At 40.8% G+C, this 13717-nt stretch overlaps 1 protein-coding gene across 3 annotated transcripts in view; it reads left to right on the top strand.

Annotated features, from left to right (window-relative positions):
• Positions 1-386: 386 nt before the first annotated feature.
• Positions 387-13717, top strand: part of CTDSPL (CTD small phosphatase like) — a 79629-nt gene continuing 66298 nt past the window's right edge. For all 3 annotated transcript variants that reach the window (XM_009951612.2, XM_009951604.2, XM_009951597.2), the window contains exon 1: positions 387-617. In XM_009951612.2, coding sequence (XP_009949914.1) covers positions 542-617 — 76 coding nt within the window. In that variant the 5' untranslated portion in view covers positions 387-541. The remainder of the gene's footprint in view (positions 618-13717) is intronic.

The raw sequence follows: 13717 nt of genomic DNA, 5'->3' as shown, positions 1-13717 counted from the left end.
GACGCGCTCGGGGGAGGCCCCGCGGGGCGGCTCAGGTGGATGCGGGGGGCGGCGTGAGGCGGGGGCTCGCCGCGGGGGGAGGCGCGGCGCGGAGGGCTGGGGGCACTTCCCCCGCCTCGGGAGGCGGCGGCTGCGGCGGCGGCTGCGGCGGGGTCTCGGGGGGAGCGGTACGGAGGGCTTCCCGGAAGGGTGAATTGGCTTCATTAGGGTTTTGTTGTGTTGTTTTGTTTTGTTTTTTTTTAAGGGGGGGGGGTTGATTTGCTTCCCCCCCCCTTGGAGAATTGGCGCCTGGAGGAGCCGGCGGTGGCAGCGCTACCGGAGGGGCCCCTGTGCGCGGTGCTCCCCCCCTTCCCCCCCCCCGCCCCCCCCCCCCAACCCAGCTTGGCTTCGCTCCTGGAGGAGTTGTTTTTTTCGTTGTGTTTTTCTTTTTTAAATACAAATCTGCGTATTGATTTTTAAACAAACAAACAAACAAACCCCCCCCCGCACACAAGCCTGCCTCTGGGAGGGAAATAGCCAGGTGGAATCTCACTCAGTTTCCATGGACAACCCGTCCATTATCACCCAGGTGACTAACCCCAAAGAGGAGGAGATCCTGTCCTGCACTCAGGATAAAGGTGAGCTGCCTTCTCTCTTTCTCCATGATTTTTTTTTTTTCCTGGAAATCGCTGCTTAAAAATGCACGTAGTAACAACTTGCATTCTTCAGTGACCGTATAATCCTCTCTTTAGGCTGCTGGGAATAGAGGAGGGCTTGTTGGGTTTGGGTTTTTTTTTTTTTGTGGGATGAAGATATTTGCATGAAGGTCTCTGAAACTGTTTGCTACATGCAGCTAAGGACTTGTTACAGCGCTTAAATATTGAGTTTAATCAGCAGTTATTTAAATAAAATACTCCTTGAGGGTCAGCAAAGGTAACTTTTGTAAGATTGTCACTTTGCAGTTAGTGCCCTGCTTCAGGGAAAAAATACCTGTGCTGGATGCGTTGGGAGGTTTTGAAATTTCAGCTGTAAAGATTTTCATTCCGCGCCCCCCCCCCCCCCCTTTTTTTTTTTGGGGGGGGGGGGGAAGGTTTCCTGATTCCTCTTTGCTTTCCTGTACTTCTCCCTGCCTCACATTTAAGAATCTATGTAGCTTTGAGGTTTGTCGTTGCAGGATCCTTGTGCTTCGCAGAAAGAAGCACAGGCTACTTTTAAAAGCAGGCTCTGTTTACTCTGTAGATAAATAGTTGCTGCTTGCGTAAGCCGTCACACTTAGACTGCGTTTTACTCCAAAATAAGACAAATCCAGCTTGGCCAAGGAGCTGTTTCTCCTCCAAAGTCTAGACATTGACGATTGCCGTTAAGCTCGTTTCCTTTTGGAAGCTCGGAAGGGTCTTGGACTGTAAGTGGTTGTGTCCTTTCAGCTGGCGATGAGAAAGTACGGGTAGGCATCAGGGTTCAAGTTCTGGGGAGTTGTGTGTGGTTGTTGACAGATTTTGGAAGTTATTTGGATGTTGGGTTTATACTTTGTTACAGACAGTGCTGGTAAAAAAGGGGAGAAAGGACAGAAATGAGTGTGTGTGGAGATGTTCCCTAGTGGGTATGGTACTAGACCTCGGAGTGGTCTTCTGAGAATGGTAGGTTGATATATCTTCCCCTAAAATCAATGCTTTTAGTATCCAGAAAGCTTCCATTTTTGTGTGGCTCATCTTGTACATAGTGAGGGGTCCTCTATGGCTGGGGAAGTTGCTCTCTATTACTTTCGAATGAAGGGCTGTACGTGAAATCTGTCTTCTCATCTCACCAGTGCTGACTGCAGAAGAAGTATGGAGCTGGATTTAAAGGGAAAAAAGAAGCCGTCATGTCGGGGGGTGTTTGAACAGAAAATTACTTTTTGTTTGGTACAAGAGTGCTTTGGTAACTCTTGAATTCATATAGTGTGTGAAGTGGTAGATCCACCGTGAGGCCTTGTTTGTCTCGAGAGATTTCCAATGTTTTCCCTTGTTTGTGGCAGTGTTGAGCGTGGGGTCTCTACAGCAAGCAAGGTGCTGGTGCTCTGCCTATGATGTGTCCTACGACCTGGTTTGGAGTGGACTTAGGTGGTACTGTGCTCAGATGTGGTAGTCATAACGGCTTGTATTATTGCTCGTACCGCTTCATTAATATTGTTAGTTATTATTACAGCTGGTTGAAATTTTTAGTGTAAGAAAAGCCAGTTGAGGCAAGCAGAGGAAAATTTGACAGCTCAAAATAGGAGTAAGCATCCACATCAAACAAGTGTCTTCAGAGTCCTCGGCTGTGTAGCGAAAATATGCATATAACTTGCATAACTATGCAGTAACTTGCATAATACGCATTGTGTTCTTGCTATTGGTTTGTCTTTGGCAGAAAATCACGATGGTTTAATTGCCTAGCAGGGGCTTTTCAGGCTGCGTGTTAGCAAGGGTGGGCTGGGGGAGAGTGGAAGGAGGGTGGTTGGAGTTTGAGACACGAAACTTCAGCGTGATCTTAATACACGAGGTGGATTAATGTTTTTTCTGTTGGTTTTTTCTGTTGGTTTTTTTTGTTGGGTTTTTTTTTGTTTTTTAAATGTGGTTAAAGTGCAAGCTTTGGATTGACTGTGTGCTCTGTGGTGAAACTCTCAAATCCACCAGAGCAACTTTTGCAGAAAGAATTGCAGGTCTGTCCGTCCCAAGCTCTGGCAGGACCGTGCTGCTTGCTCTCCTGCCTCTTCCACTACAGGTTTTCCCACTGCTCGAGGTGCGGAGTTTGTGAAAACTCGTTGCGCTACCTCCCTCCCTTGCGTGGTTCCATATCGCCTCACCCAATTTTCTGTTAGGTTTCCTAACAGTTTTAGCAAAGCCTTTAGGTCCGGTGACCTACGAGAGAGCCCGAAGCTGAGATGGTGAATACAGATAGGTTCTGAGTGGGAGACTGGTGTTCGAAGTGAGTCTTCGCTGCTCATTCAGACTGAACTGAATGCATTGGTACAAAATGGCTAACAAACACGTTAAGGCTTAATGAATTAACTCTTTATTTAATGAATGCAAGAATCACCTGAGCCTATCTGCTGAAATTTTGTAGTACAGTGAACTGCTTCAGCACTGTGCTGTGTGAGCAAAGGCTGCCCAGTTTAATGAAAACCTGCGATTTCTTCAGTGTTTAGCATTTGGCTGCAGGAATGTGTTCCAGAGTACTGACTGGCCTGTAGTGCCTTCGGGAGTCAGGGTTTTCTTAGGGTTTTTGAGACCTTCTGTTCGTGTTTCTGATGGAAAAAAATATTTTTTTTTTCTTGTTGTTAACACAGAGAGAAGTGCTTTTACAGTAGCTGAGCAACTGCTAAATAATCCATGTGTATACCTTCAAGTGTTTGGGTTTTTTCCAAGACTTTTGGAAGCTTTTAATCAGCCATGAGTCCAGCATTTAGCTTGATTTATTTTTTTTTTAAATGTATTTGTGTTTTAAAAGGAGCCTGATGTGCAGTATATGCTCGTGCCCAATTTCTCTTGTGTAAGCGAGCACGGTTGGCAAGGAACAGAGCTGTTCTCTGGTCGTGGGGCAGTCATGTTTTTAGGTAAATACTGTGCTTTACAGATAAAAATGCCTGAATATTTTCTTGCTAATCCAGATTTATTAAAAATTAGCTTTTGAGATAAGTGAAGCTGTGACAACTTGTTAAAGAGGAGCTTATTAATAGTGAGATGGAATTCTTAACGTTTTTTTTTTCAACAAATAGTAAAAAAATTTCAAAGGTGGGAAAACCAGATCTTGATACATGAACCATTCCCTAATATGTTGCCACATGGTGGTGCACTGTATTTAGTTGTATGTCAAAATGAAATCTGAGCATGGAAAGTTGCTACAATCATATTTTATTGTTATGGTAATGTTTGTTCTGAAATGCCTGTGGTATTCATGCTTCTGGAGGATTTTGGTCCTTGTCAATGTCATTAAATTAGTTCTGGGAAATAGAAACTTAATGTTCTTCCAATTGGAAGCAATATGTCGGTGATTTAAAACATTTTGAGCATTAAATTCATGGAGAATTTAATTCGCTGTTAGTTTTTTAAGTAACAAAAATAGTTCTTCACAGAAATGCTTTATGTTGTGGTCATTTGACACTTCTGGAAGTTGGAAGCATTAACAAGACTCGTAACTTGAAATTAAAACGGAGGCATAAGTGTGTGAAAAGGACTTTGTTGTATCAGCGATAAACGTGAGCAACTAAGAAAAAATATGAATACAAACTACAAAGAAAAACTGAGAATCTGAATCTGCATGTAATCAGTTCTACAGATAAAATCAACTGTTTATTTTATAAGGAAAGTATTCATTCTTATTAATTACTTGAACAGTGACCTCTAATGTAAAATCTATACAGTTAAATCTATGGAAAAGAGTGCAATGCCAACAAGTCTGCACTGAATGTAATGTAGAGCGTGATCATGGCTTGGTAATAGGCAGTCAGTCCAAAGAAGTGCATTTCCCTTTTTTTTTCCTACATGCTTTAATTCAATCCTCATAACTGATGCAAATTCTTGGATGTTTCCATGTGCCAAGTAGTAGCATAATAGTCCAGTCCTCCTTCAGGTACCAAGTCCTTCAGGTTGTGGTGGTGTTTTCTCTCTCCGGATACATCTTTCCTGACTTCTGTAAAATTTGTCTGTCAGCTGAGCATCTATTTTCAGTTATTTAGAGTAACCGAATGTTTTGGTTGTCCCTACAGAAGTGTGTTTTCTTCTGCAATAAAGTATTGGAAAAAGGTTCACAGTGGAAGCGAAACCATTATAATTTTTTTAATAAACAGTGTCATTCCCTGAGGATGTTTTCACAAACAGGCAAACTTTTTTGCCTTACTTACTTTCAAATAAAATTGGAAAAAACAGCAATGAGACCAGCATTCATTATTGTTAAAATAACAAGTTCTTAAGAACTCAAGTTAAAAGCCAAAATAAGAGTCTTTAATTGTGTCTTCCATAAAAAGCATTTTGAAAATATATGAAAATATTTTTAATCTTCTTTTTTGACATCACATCACCAGGATTCAGAGTACTCAAACACTGAAGATATGTTAATGTTCCTGAGACATTGTCTCCACTCGTTTTTATAGCATTAACTTCAGAGTTTTAACTTTCAAGTAGCATTAGGGGGGGGAGAAAAAAGAAAAAGATGCGGAAACCACTCCAGCACTACATTGGAATGTGAATTGCTCGCAGAGGGTAAAATTTTAAATCATTAACTAATGACATAGTTGTTATATGAAACCAGAGGAACCATACAGTGGGTTTTATGTTCCAGGGAGATTGTAGTAACCTGTAGTAACCCAGGATTTGATTTAGGGTAGCAGTTAACAAGCTGAAGTGTACTGGCAGTAACATGAATGATAATTTGCATAAATATCTAATATTCAGCCCGTGTCTGTAAGCTGCAGCATTAGAATTTCTTCGTAGTGCATGTCATCTCAAATTCATATTTGTTTCAATGCAGTGATTTAACTAAAGTGTTCAGAAGGTTAACGTGCCTTTAAAAAACTGAAGTTGACCTACATTTTGTCAATTCGGTGTTCAGAAATGCAAATAACGTTTTTTGACATAATCGGTAAAATGCGGAGTGATCGATTCTACGCTTCATCTTTCAGAATTACAAATAAGCCTCTGGATAACAGATCCATCTTTGTTTCTTTAAAGTGATAGAAAACTAAAATGCTGAGAAAGCGAAAGCTAAGAGAAATGAAACTCACTTATTTGGTCAGTGTTGGTGAAAGATGTTCACATTTACTTGGTAGATAGTTTTAACTGGGGGAAGCTTATTTTTCTGTCACAGAACACTTAATTCATGAGTTCTACTGTCTTGTAAAAGTCATCATTCAGACATGAAAATAGTTGCAAATTAGCCCACAATTTATATGTATGTCGAGTCTTAAATATTCCCTCTGTAAGCAAGTGCGCCTTTGTTTTCTGCTGAATTTTGAGTTGGAGGAGTTGTTGGCAATGACCACTGTGGTTGGTGCTCAGTATTACATTTTCCTTTAAAAAAATCCAGTTTAAGGCAATCCTGGATGTGGAAATGTTAACTTGGGGAGTGAATTTGTCCATTACTCAGCCTTAGCCAACAGAGAATTTCGGGTGGATTCCATTGAATTATATTTGAAGTGTTCCTCTCCACAGGACTTAACATTTTCCTTTTTTTTTTTTTTTAAATAAAAAAAAAAAAAGGAAAAGAAAGAAAGCTCTGACTCTCTACATTCTTCCTTAGGTTTTTACCTGCTGTGTGGATCAGTAGGGGAAGATGTGGCTCATTCTTTCTCCTCCTCCCTGCCTGGGGGTTGTATCTTGCTGGGAGAGAAGCTGGGTGTGTGGATGTGTGTAGGACCAGGAAGGAGAAGATTGCTGCCAAAGTGCTCTGGCCTATTTGAGGGACAGAGCAGAGGGTGTGAAGTCCTGGCTCTTGAGGGCTGCTGAGCCTCTAAAGGGACTGATAGTGGGACAGGGAATAAGTTTAGTGGCTACTGCGGGCTCCTGACCTGCTCTAACCCCATCCACCTTCATACCACTCCTGGGCAGTGGGTACTCTCACGATGAAGTCGGTGGGTCTCTGTCCACCCAGTTGGGTGGTTGTGTGTGTTCCCTTATCCTAGTTCTTAAGTATATCCAGAAAGGGGCAGGAATCTTCCATGCTGAAACAAGAGAAAGCTGATAGAGCTAACAGGCAAGCCTATTGAGATGTTTAAAAGCCGCATCTGGATTGCTGCTAAGGGTTGTATACTGTTTGATTCCTCTCAGCAGTGGAGATCTGTCTGGAAAAATCTCACAAAAATGCTCAGCAGCATCTCTGAAGTCTTCATGTATCTATTTTATTGAAAGAGTGATGTAAGCTGTGTTTTCAGTGCACATCTTCCTGGCCAGGAGGCTCAAATAGGATGACATGGTATCAGTGGGTTTAAATGCTTTGCTGAACTTCCAGACCTTTTTGTAAGGGGCCGCAGGCAGGCACAGAGGAACGATGCCTTTTGTGCTATAATGTAGCCAGAGACATTTTTAAGAGTTTCATGTTGGAGATGTTAATCTTCTATAAATGCTACTCTTGCTGGAGTTTGATGGGAGCTTGCTTTATTTTTACTCTGAGAGGTTAAGGCGTAAAATGGGCATAGATGTGGCAAATATGGAAGGTGGAAGTAGCATCTAAATAGATCAGAGTAAAAATATGTTCCACGTGGTCTACTGTGGTATAATTTTGGCCTTTTTTGTTTCTAGAATGGTTACCATAAGACAAAAAAACCCAAGGTGAGTCCTATACAGTTCAGTCCTTTCAGCTAATACTGTGGAACATCGGTATTAGTGGTGAAAATACCAACCTCAGACAAATGCAGACAAATGAGCAGAGAAAGTTCTGTGTGTGGTGTTGGGCCTACATAAGGTTTGTAGGCTTTATTCAGTGTGTTATCAAAATGATCATTTGCATAAAAGTGCAACATCTTGCTTGCTTTTTACAAGGTAACACAGTATGATTTGTAAAAAAACCCCAAAAAAACGACAAAAAAAGCAGAAAAGAAAACACCATTATTAGAAGTGATTGGTTGTACTAGAAACTAGAATTCTATTATCTAGAAAATTTATTGTGAGTTAAATATATGGTGGACTTGGATTCTAAGGACGTTGGCGCTTTTTAAATGAGATTTTTTTCCTTATTTCTTTCTGCAAGGAATAACCATTACTCTCTTCTGAATGTTTATTAGTTTATTTAAAGCCTGACAGACAGGGCAAATATACTGCAGCACAGAAGAGCAACCCCAAATGAGGGATGCCTGATCTCTCAAAACCTTGATGATTTTGTGTAAAGTCAAGCCATCTCTTGTGAGTAACTGGTCAGCCAGTTCTGTCAGTTGTTTGCTGTTGCAGAACCTCCTTCTTTTCTTGGTAGAAAGTGATGTATTGATTTTTATTCACCACTGTGCTCTCCCCCACTGCCGCAGCTCTCTTGCTTCCTGAGTTGTCCTCCAGGTTTCCCAGCAGAATTAGCAGTAAAACTAAACTTGCTGTTTGCTTGTCTGCTGTAATCAGCAGTAAAATTTTAAACTTCCTTGTTTATGTGATGCTTTGCAAAGCTTGGGTATCTCCCCGGTGTATAGCACTCCTCTGGGAGTCAGGGGGAGGAAGAGGGAGAGGTGTGTCTCCAGTGCTTGGGGATGAACTCCTAGCCTCAGAGAACGTTTTGGAGTAGATCGATCAGATTCTGTCTTCATCGTTGTCAGAAATTCTACCACAACAGATGCTAGTGCAGTGGGCACATGTAGAAGAATCCAGGCATGTTTCTTTGAAGTAATGTTAGTAAAAGATTTTTTTTAAAGGCATGAATTTAATACAAAGTTGTTCGGAGCATAGAATCATAGAATGGGTTGGGTTGGAAGGGACATTAAAGACCATCTAGTTCCAACCCCCCAGCCACAGGCAGGGACACCTTCCACCAGACCAGGTTGCTCCCAGCCCCATCCAGCCTGGCCTTGAGCACTGCCAGGGAGGGGGCAGCCACAGCTTCTTTGGGCAACCTGTGCCAGTGCCTCACCACCCTCACAGGGAAGAATTTCTCCACAATATCTGATCTAAATCCACCCTTTTTCAGTGTGAAACCATTACCCCTCATCCTGTCACTACAATCCCTGGTAGAGAGTCCCTCCCCACCTTTCCTGTAGGCCCCCTTTCGGTACTGGAAGGCTACTATGAGGTCTCTCTGGAAGAGCCTTACAAATTTAAAAAAAAAAGAGGCTTATGGGGCTTCTTGAAAGCTAAAACTAAAATTGGTTAAGGATATACAATATCCATTTGATGAATGCAGTATAAAGCAAAGCATTTTGGGGAAATAAAACAGTTTAAACATGTATTTTACAGGGATTTTTGGGGTGAAGCTTTGACCTTTGGTATTTTTAATTCTCTCCCTTGCTGTATGTTGCTTTCTTGCCTTTTTCTCTTCTCATCGTGAGTTTCTGGATTGCAACAGCTGCCTCTTCTGCTCTGAAGATGCTGAAGTTTGAGGGGCTCAGAGGTGTTTGGCACTGGTGGCTGTGTCCATGGATGACTCTGGTATGAGAAGCTATAGTAGATGTTTGAGGAGTGAGATGGTGCAGTGATGAGGAACCCTGGACCATACTGCATGGACAGATTGGCCCCTGGCAAGTTAGCTAAAAGGGCACAGCAGCTATTTTATAAGGAGAGAAGTTCCCTATGTTTTTCAACTCTCTATTAAAGTCTATGAAGATAAAGGTCTTCATCTTGTGTCTGATGCAGGGTCACTGCCGCTATATAGCAGCTTGGTTCTTACAGCCAAGGCATTGATTTCTTTTTCATAACAGTTGGTTAAAAATCTCGAGTGAATGTTGTGCTGTATTTACAGGGGAGGAGGTGCATGAAAAATAACCCATAAAATCAAGTAAGTATGCCAGGGCTCTTTCCACGGTACAGCATGGCTTCAGAACTAAAGGCAGAATATCCCATTTGGGTAAAGGGAAGCGTTTGCTCATGCATCGTACAGGTGACCTGCGTAATCCTTGAAGATACGGTTGCCAAAATAGCTTATCTGGGAATTCTAAACAGGATTAACTAACAGCAATTTGCATTTATTATAATAAAAGTAATCTTATGAAGGTACTGAAAAACAGTATTATAAAGGTACTGATCATATTTCAGCCTATGAGTTGTGTATCATCAGTCAGTAGGGGAAGGAAGGGGAAAATACCATTACACAGTGACCAACTGAACATGTCAAGTATCTGTACTTACATTTATAGTGAGCTCTCACCAGCAGTTTTCCTGTGATGAGTTATGTGTGCTGGAAGGTGATGCCCTCCGTGAACTCCTTGGTTCGCCAGCTGCCAATTCTCGTGGCGTTTTATGATATAAAGCTGATTTTGTTGAGAATCAGTAAGTTGAAAATGATTTGAGAGTTTGGGAAGTTGGCGGAGGGGGAGGTTCTGTTATTTGGGGAATTAAAAAAAAAAAAAAAAAAGAAAAGGAAAAGAGTCCTGAATGCAATCTACAGTGCAATTCATTTGCTAATTACACATTGACATAAATTGAAAAGTCCCAGAAGGAGGAGGTTTTCAACATAACTGTAAAACAATTTGCATCTGTGTAGAGGTCTGTGCTTATCCACAAAGGAATGAGATTTTAAGTGGATTTGTTTAATCGGGTTTATCTTGAGTACATGGTTATGAGACTCTTTTTTCCTCACATTTCAAAATCTCATGTCTTTCTGGAAGATTCCGTCTTGTGTTGAGATTAAAGATGTCAAGGAAGTAAGAATGGTGAAGTTTAATGGGGAGTGAAAGCGAAACCTAAAAAAACCCAAGAAATGTCCTTCTTAATTTTAGAGTGGATTGAATACTTGAGTGTTTCTGGCTCCAGATTATTATAAAACTGACAGTGTAATGAAAACTGTGCCCTGACATTCAAATGCCTTTTTTCCTGCCCCTTAAGAAATTCGAAACACTTTGGCAAATTCTTGCCGTCTGTATTGGAAAGGATGCTAACAACTTAGATACGCTTAACTAGTATTACTACAAAGACCTTTCACTCTTAGTATTATGATAGCCTGGGGTTCTTTTTTCTATAAGTCTTTGAAACTGGTTGGTGCCCAACATGTTACCCTCCAGTTGCTGCCACTTTTTCTTTTGTAAACATGTCATGACAGGAAAAAGGATAAAAATTTGAACAAAACTGGAAATTAAACTTGGCAGTTTTGAAACAGGAATCTGTTCAGGTCTCATCCCTGTATTTTCTTGTGCTATTACTACTGCACTTTATTATAAATTACCTGTTTAGCGTCGTTCTGGCAGGCAAGTGAGCTTGGTCAGCAGTGTTTTTAAAAATGTCACTGCCTCAGTTGTTTTGGTAGTGGTGGATTCTTTTCAATACCTTTAAATCAAACAGCTGTTTATCTTAAACACAATAACTAAATACTGTTACTGTCTCATGTTCTGAAACTAATTTTATTAAAAGGAGAGAAATGAGCTTTCAGACAAAACCTGCCCCAGATGCAAGAAACATCTTCAATAGATTCCGAAGGACAAGGTGCCGTTTCCATTAGATGCAGAGTAGCACTCGGTACTGCTATACCACATCTCAAGAAAAGATGAGATCAGAAGGAGGTTTCGCTTTATAATTTCTGTTCAATGTATCTGTGGAGGAAATGGCCTAAACAGAAAGAGTGAAACTGTGCCATTTCATTTTGCACTGTGTCATGTGTTACATTAAGCCCTGAAGTGCAAAACTTAATGTTGACCTTGAGCTATTTGTAGGTTCTGTTCAAATACAATTTCCACAGTGGTTGTTGAGTTTTTGTTGGACCAGATGGCTCTGATTCTTTTCCCCACGACCCAAAAGTATTTCTTTCACCAAGCTCTTTTCAAATACCACTTGCAATCTTCCTAAATTGTATATCTAAAAATACTGGTTGGAGCTTTGCAACATAAAAAATAATAATCCTCCTGTGCACCTAAACCCAGGAAAACCAACACCCCACTCCCACCCCAAAAAAAAAAATTCAAACAAACCAAAACCAAGGAAACAAACCCAAATCCCAGTAATATTTGTAGGAATATAAGCTGTGAGAAGGAAACTAATAATGAAAATCTCAGAAGGCAGCCTTGTGATGATGACCAGAAGAGCAGGGCGGTACGATTTTTAGCAAGGTAGCCAGGCAGTCAGTCTGTACAAAACACTCCAGCAGCTTGAGAAAGTGGGATGTTAGTGTACAAGGATGTGCATTTGTTTGAGTAGTGTTTGTACTAAAACATGGAAGTAACACTGGTTTTGTTTTGGAAACGTCTTCAATGGGTACTGACGAGAGATCAGAGTAAAATATGGCTGGGCTGACTGCTCGAATCCTGAATTCAACGTGTTAAAGTTAATACCTGTTTAGTTCAGGCTTTATCCTTAGTGCTGTGGATCGGGGGGATGTTGGAATTCACTTTAAATAATTGTAGAAGTCCCTAGGTCCATTATTTTTTCAGCAAATAGTAATGCACCTACTACTTACCAGAATGCTTGATTTTATTTTTTTGTTTGTTAATTGTGCAGGGTTGAAGTAAAAGTTTTTTATTGGCTGCTTTAAATTACCAGCTGGAGTCAAGGTGGGAAAACAAAACCACAAATTTATGGTGATGTTTTTAAACTATTTTCAAGTAATTGTCAGGCCAATTCATGCTGCTCTTTGGAAAAAACCAAAAACAAAACCAACAGAACAAAACAAAACAAGCCTTCAGTTTTTTATTGTGAAGATGATTTCTTAAGTCCTGCTGTAGGTGGTCTTTGTATGATAGCCTTCAGGTAACAAATGGTTTTATCTTTTCTTCTGCAAATAAGGTCAGTAAAAATTTCTGTTCTGGATAATATGGACACAGTTTTGAATGGATAGTAATTCTGACTGGGAAAGGAGTTCACGGTTTTCACCATTTTCATAGCTGATTAGGTGATAGCTAGCTGGCTTTTAGGGAGTATTTTACAGGAGTAAACAGGCTTTCTTACTTTAATTATGTGTACGACAACTGTGATTGTCTGGGAAACTGTATCCTGTATTTTCAGTCGAATAGCCGATAAATTGTTACAGTTGTGGAAATGACTCCCCAGTCCAGTAGGCAGATGTCTTTGAAAGCAGTTTTGGTTTTGCTTTCTATTTCATCATACAAAGCAACCAAACATTCCTTGAGGTTTGATGGTCTTTGCTGTGACAAAGTAAACACTGAATGTTTTCCTAGCGTGATAAGGTTACTGTTTGGACCCAGTATTCAGAAACACTTTTCTTTTTAATAAGTCTCAAGTTTACTAAGTGGCGAAACACCTATAAATTCTTGTGTTTGCAAAGTCCTCATGACTTCTTTAAACAGTTGTCTATTAAATAATAGTAAAAATGTATTGAGCAAGAGTTGAATACAAACATGTTAAACTGTTGATTTGAGTTCTAGTGAAGGCCAGCATCAAGTATTTACTAGGAGTCACTTTTTAATTCTTCTAGAAAAAATTAAAACATGTCAATGGAATGGAAGACTTGAATGCTTAACCTGAAGATACTTCTTTGGCAATGTTTGGGTAAAACTGACCACTAACACCCTTCCCTCTGGAAAACATGCTCTCTATTCATATCCCTTCCGGGAGGTTAAATGCAGCCCTTGGAACAGTCACAGGAAATAATACCAATGTGCTTCTAAACCATGACCTGCCTTTTGGTCAAAGTCGCCAAATAAGCCACTTTTCTTGATTACTGGGAGGACCACATATAATTATTCTTGCCCTGTGTGGAGCCAGGAGGTGCCAGGAGATGTCCCGGGGCCCCTGCACTCCCGGCCCATCCCTGACTCCCCTCCACTCTGGCTGGTTTGTTTTTTGTTGTTTTTTTTTTCTGTGTTTATTCACAAACACCACCTGTGTATTGATTTCAGCATTTCAGTCCTTTTTGAGGAAAAGCTGAGCCAGATGTTCTGTTGTCCCTCAGCTGAGCATGCCTGGCTGAAAGAGACGGTGTGCTGCTCCTCTTTGATGCTGTTAGTTTGGCGATATTTTCTGACAAACAAGGCTTTCTGCTGTCACTAATATTTTAAGTACAGTCATTTGCCTTGCTTGGAGGAGTCCTGAATAATGCAATACTTGGATATCTGGTAGAACATTTTCAGTCAGGTACTCAAGCTGGTGCTAGCGATGCTGAAAATGTTTTCATGTCTGAAAGACGGAAATGTTACTGTGCCTTACCA

This window comes from Leptosomus discolor, chromosome 6 (genome assembly GCF_034619465.1).
Source record: "Leptosomus discolor isolate bLepDis1 chromosome 6, bLepDis1.hap2, whole genome shotgun sequence".
In the NCBI taxonomy this organism is placed as follows: domain Eukaryota; kingdom Metazoa; phylum Chordata; class Aves; order Leptosomiformes; family Leptosomidae; genus Leptosomus; species Leptosomus discolor.
The sequence above is the reverse complement of the archived record's forward strand: the minus strand, read 5'-3'. Positions and strand labels throughout refer to the sequence as shown.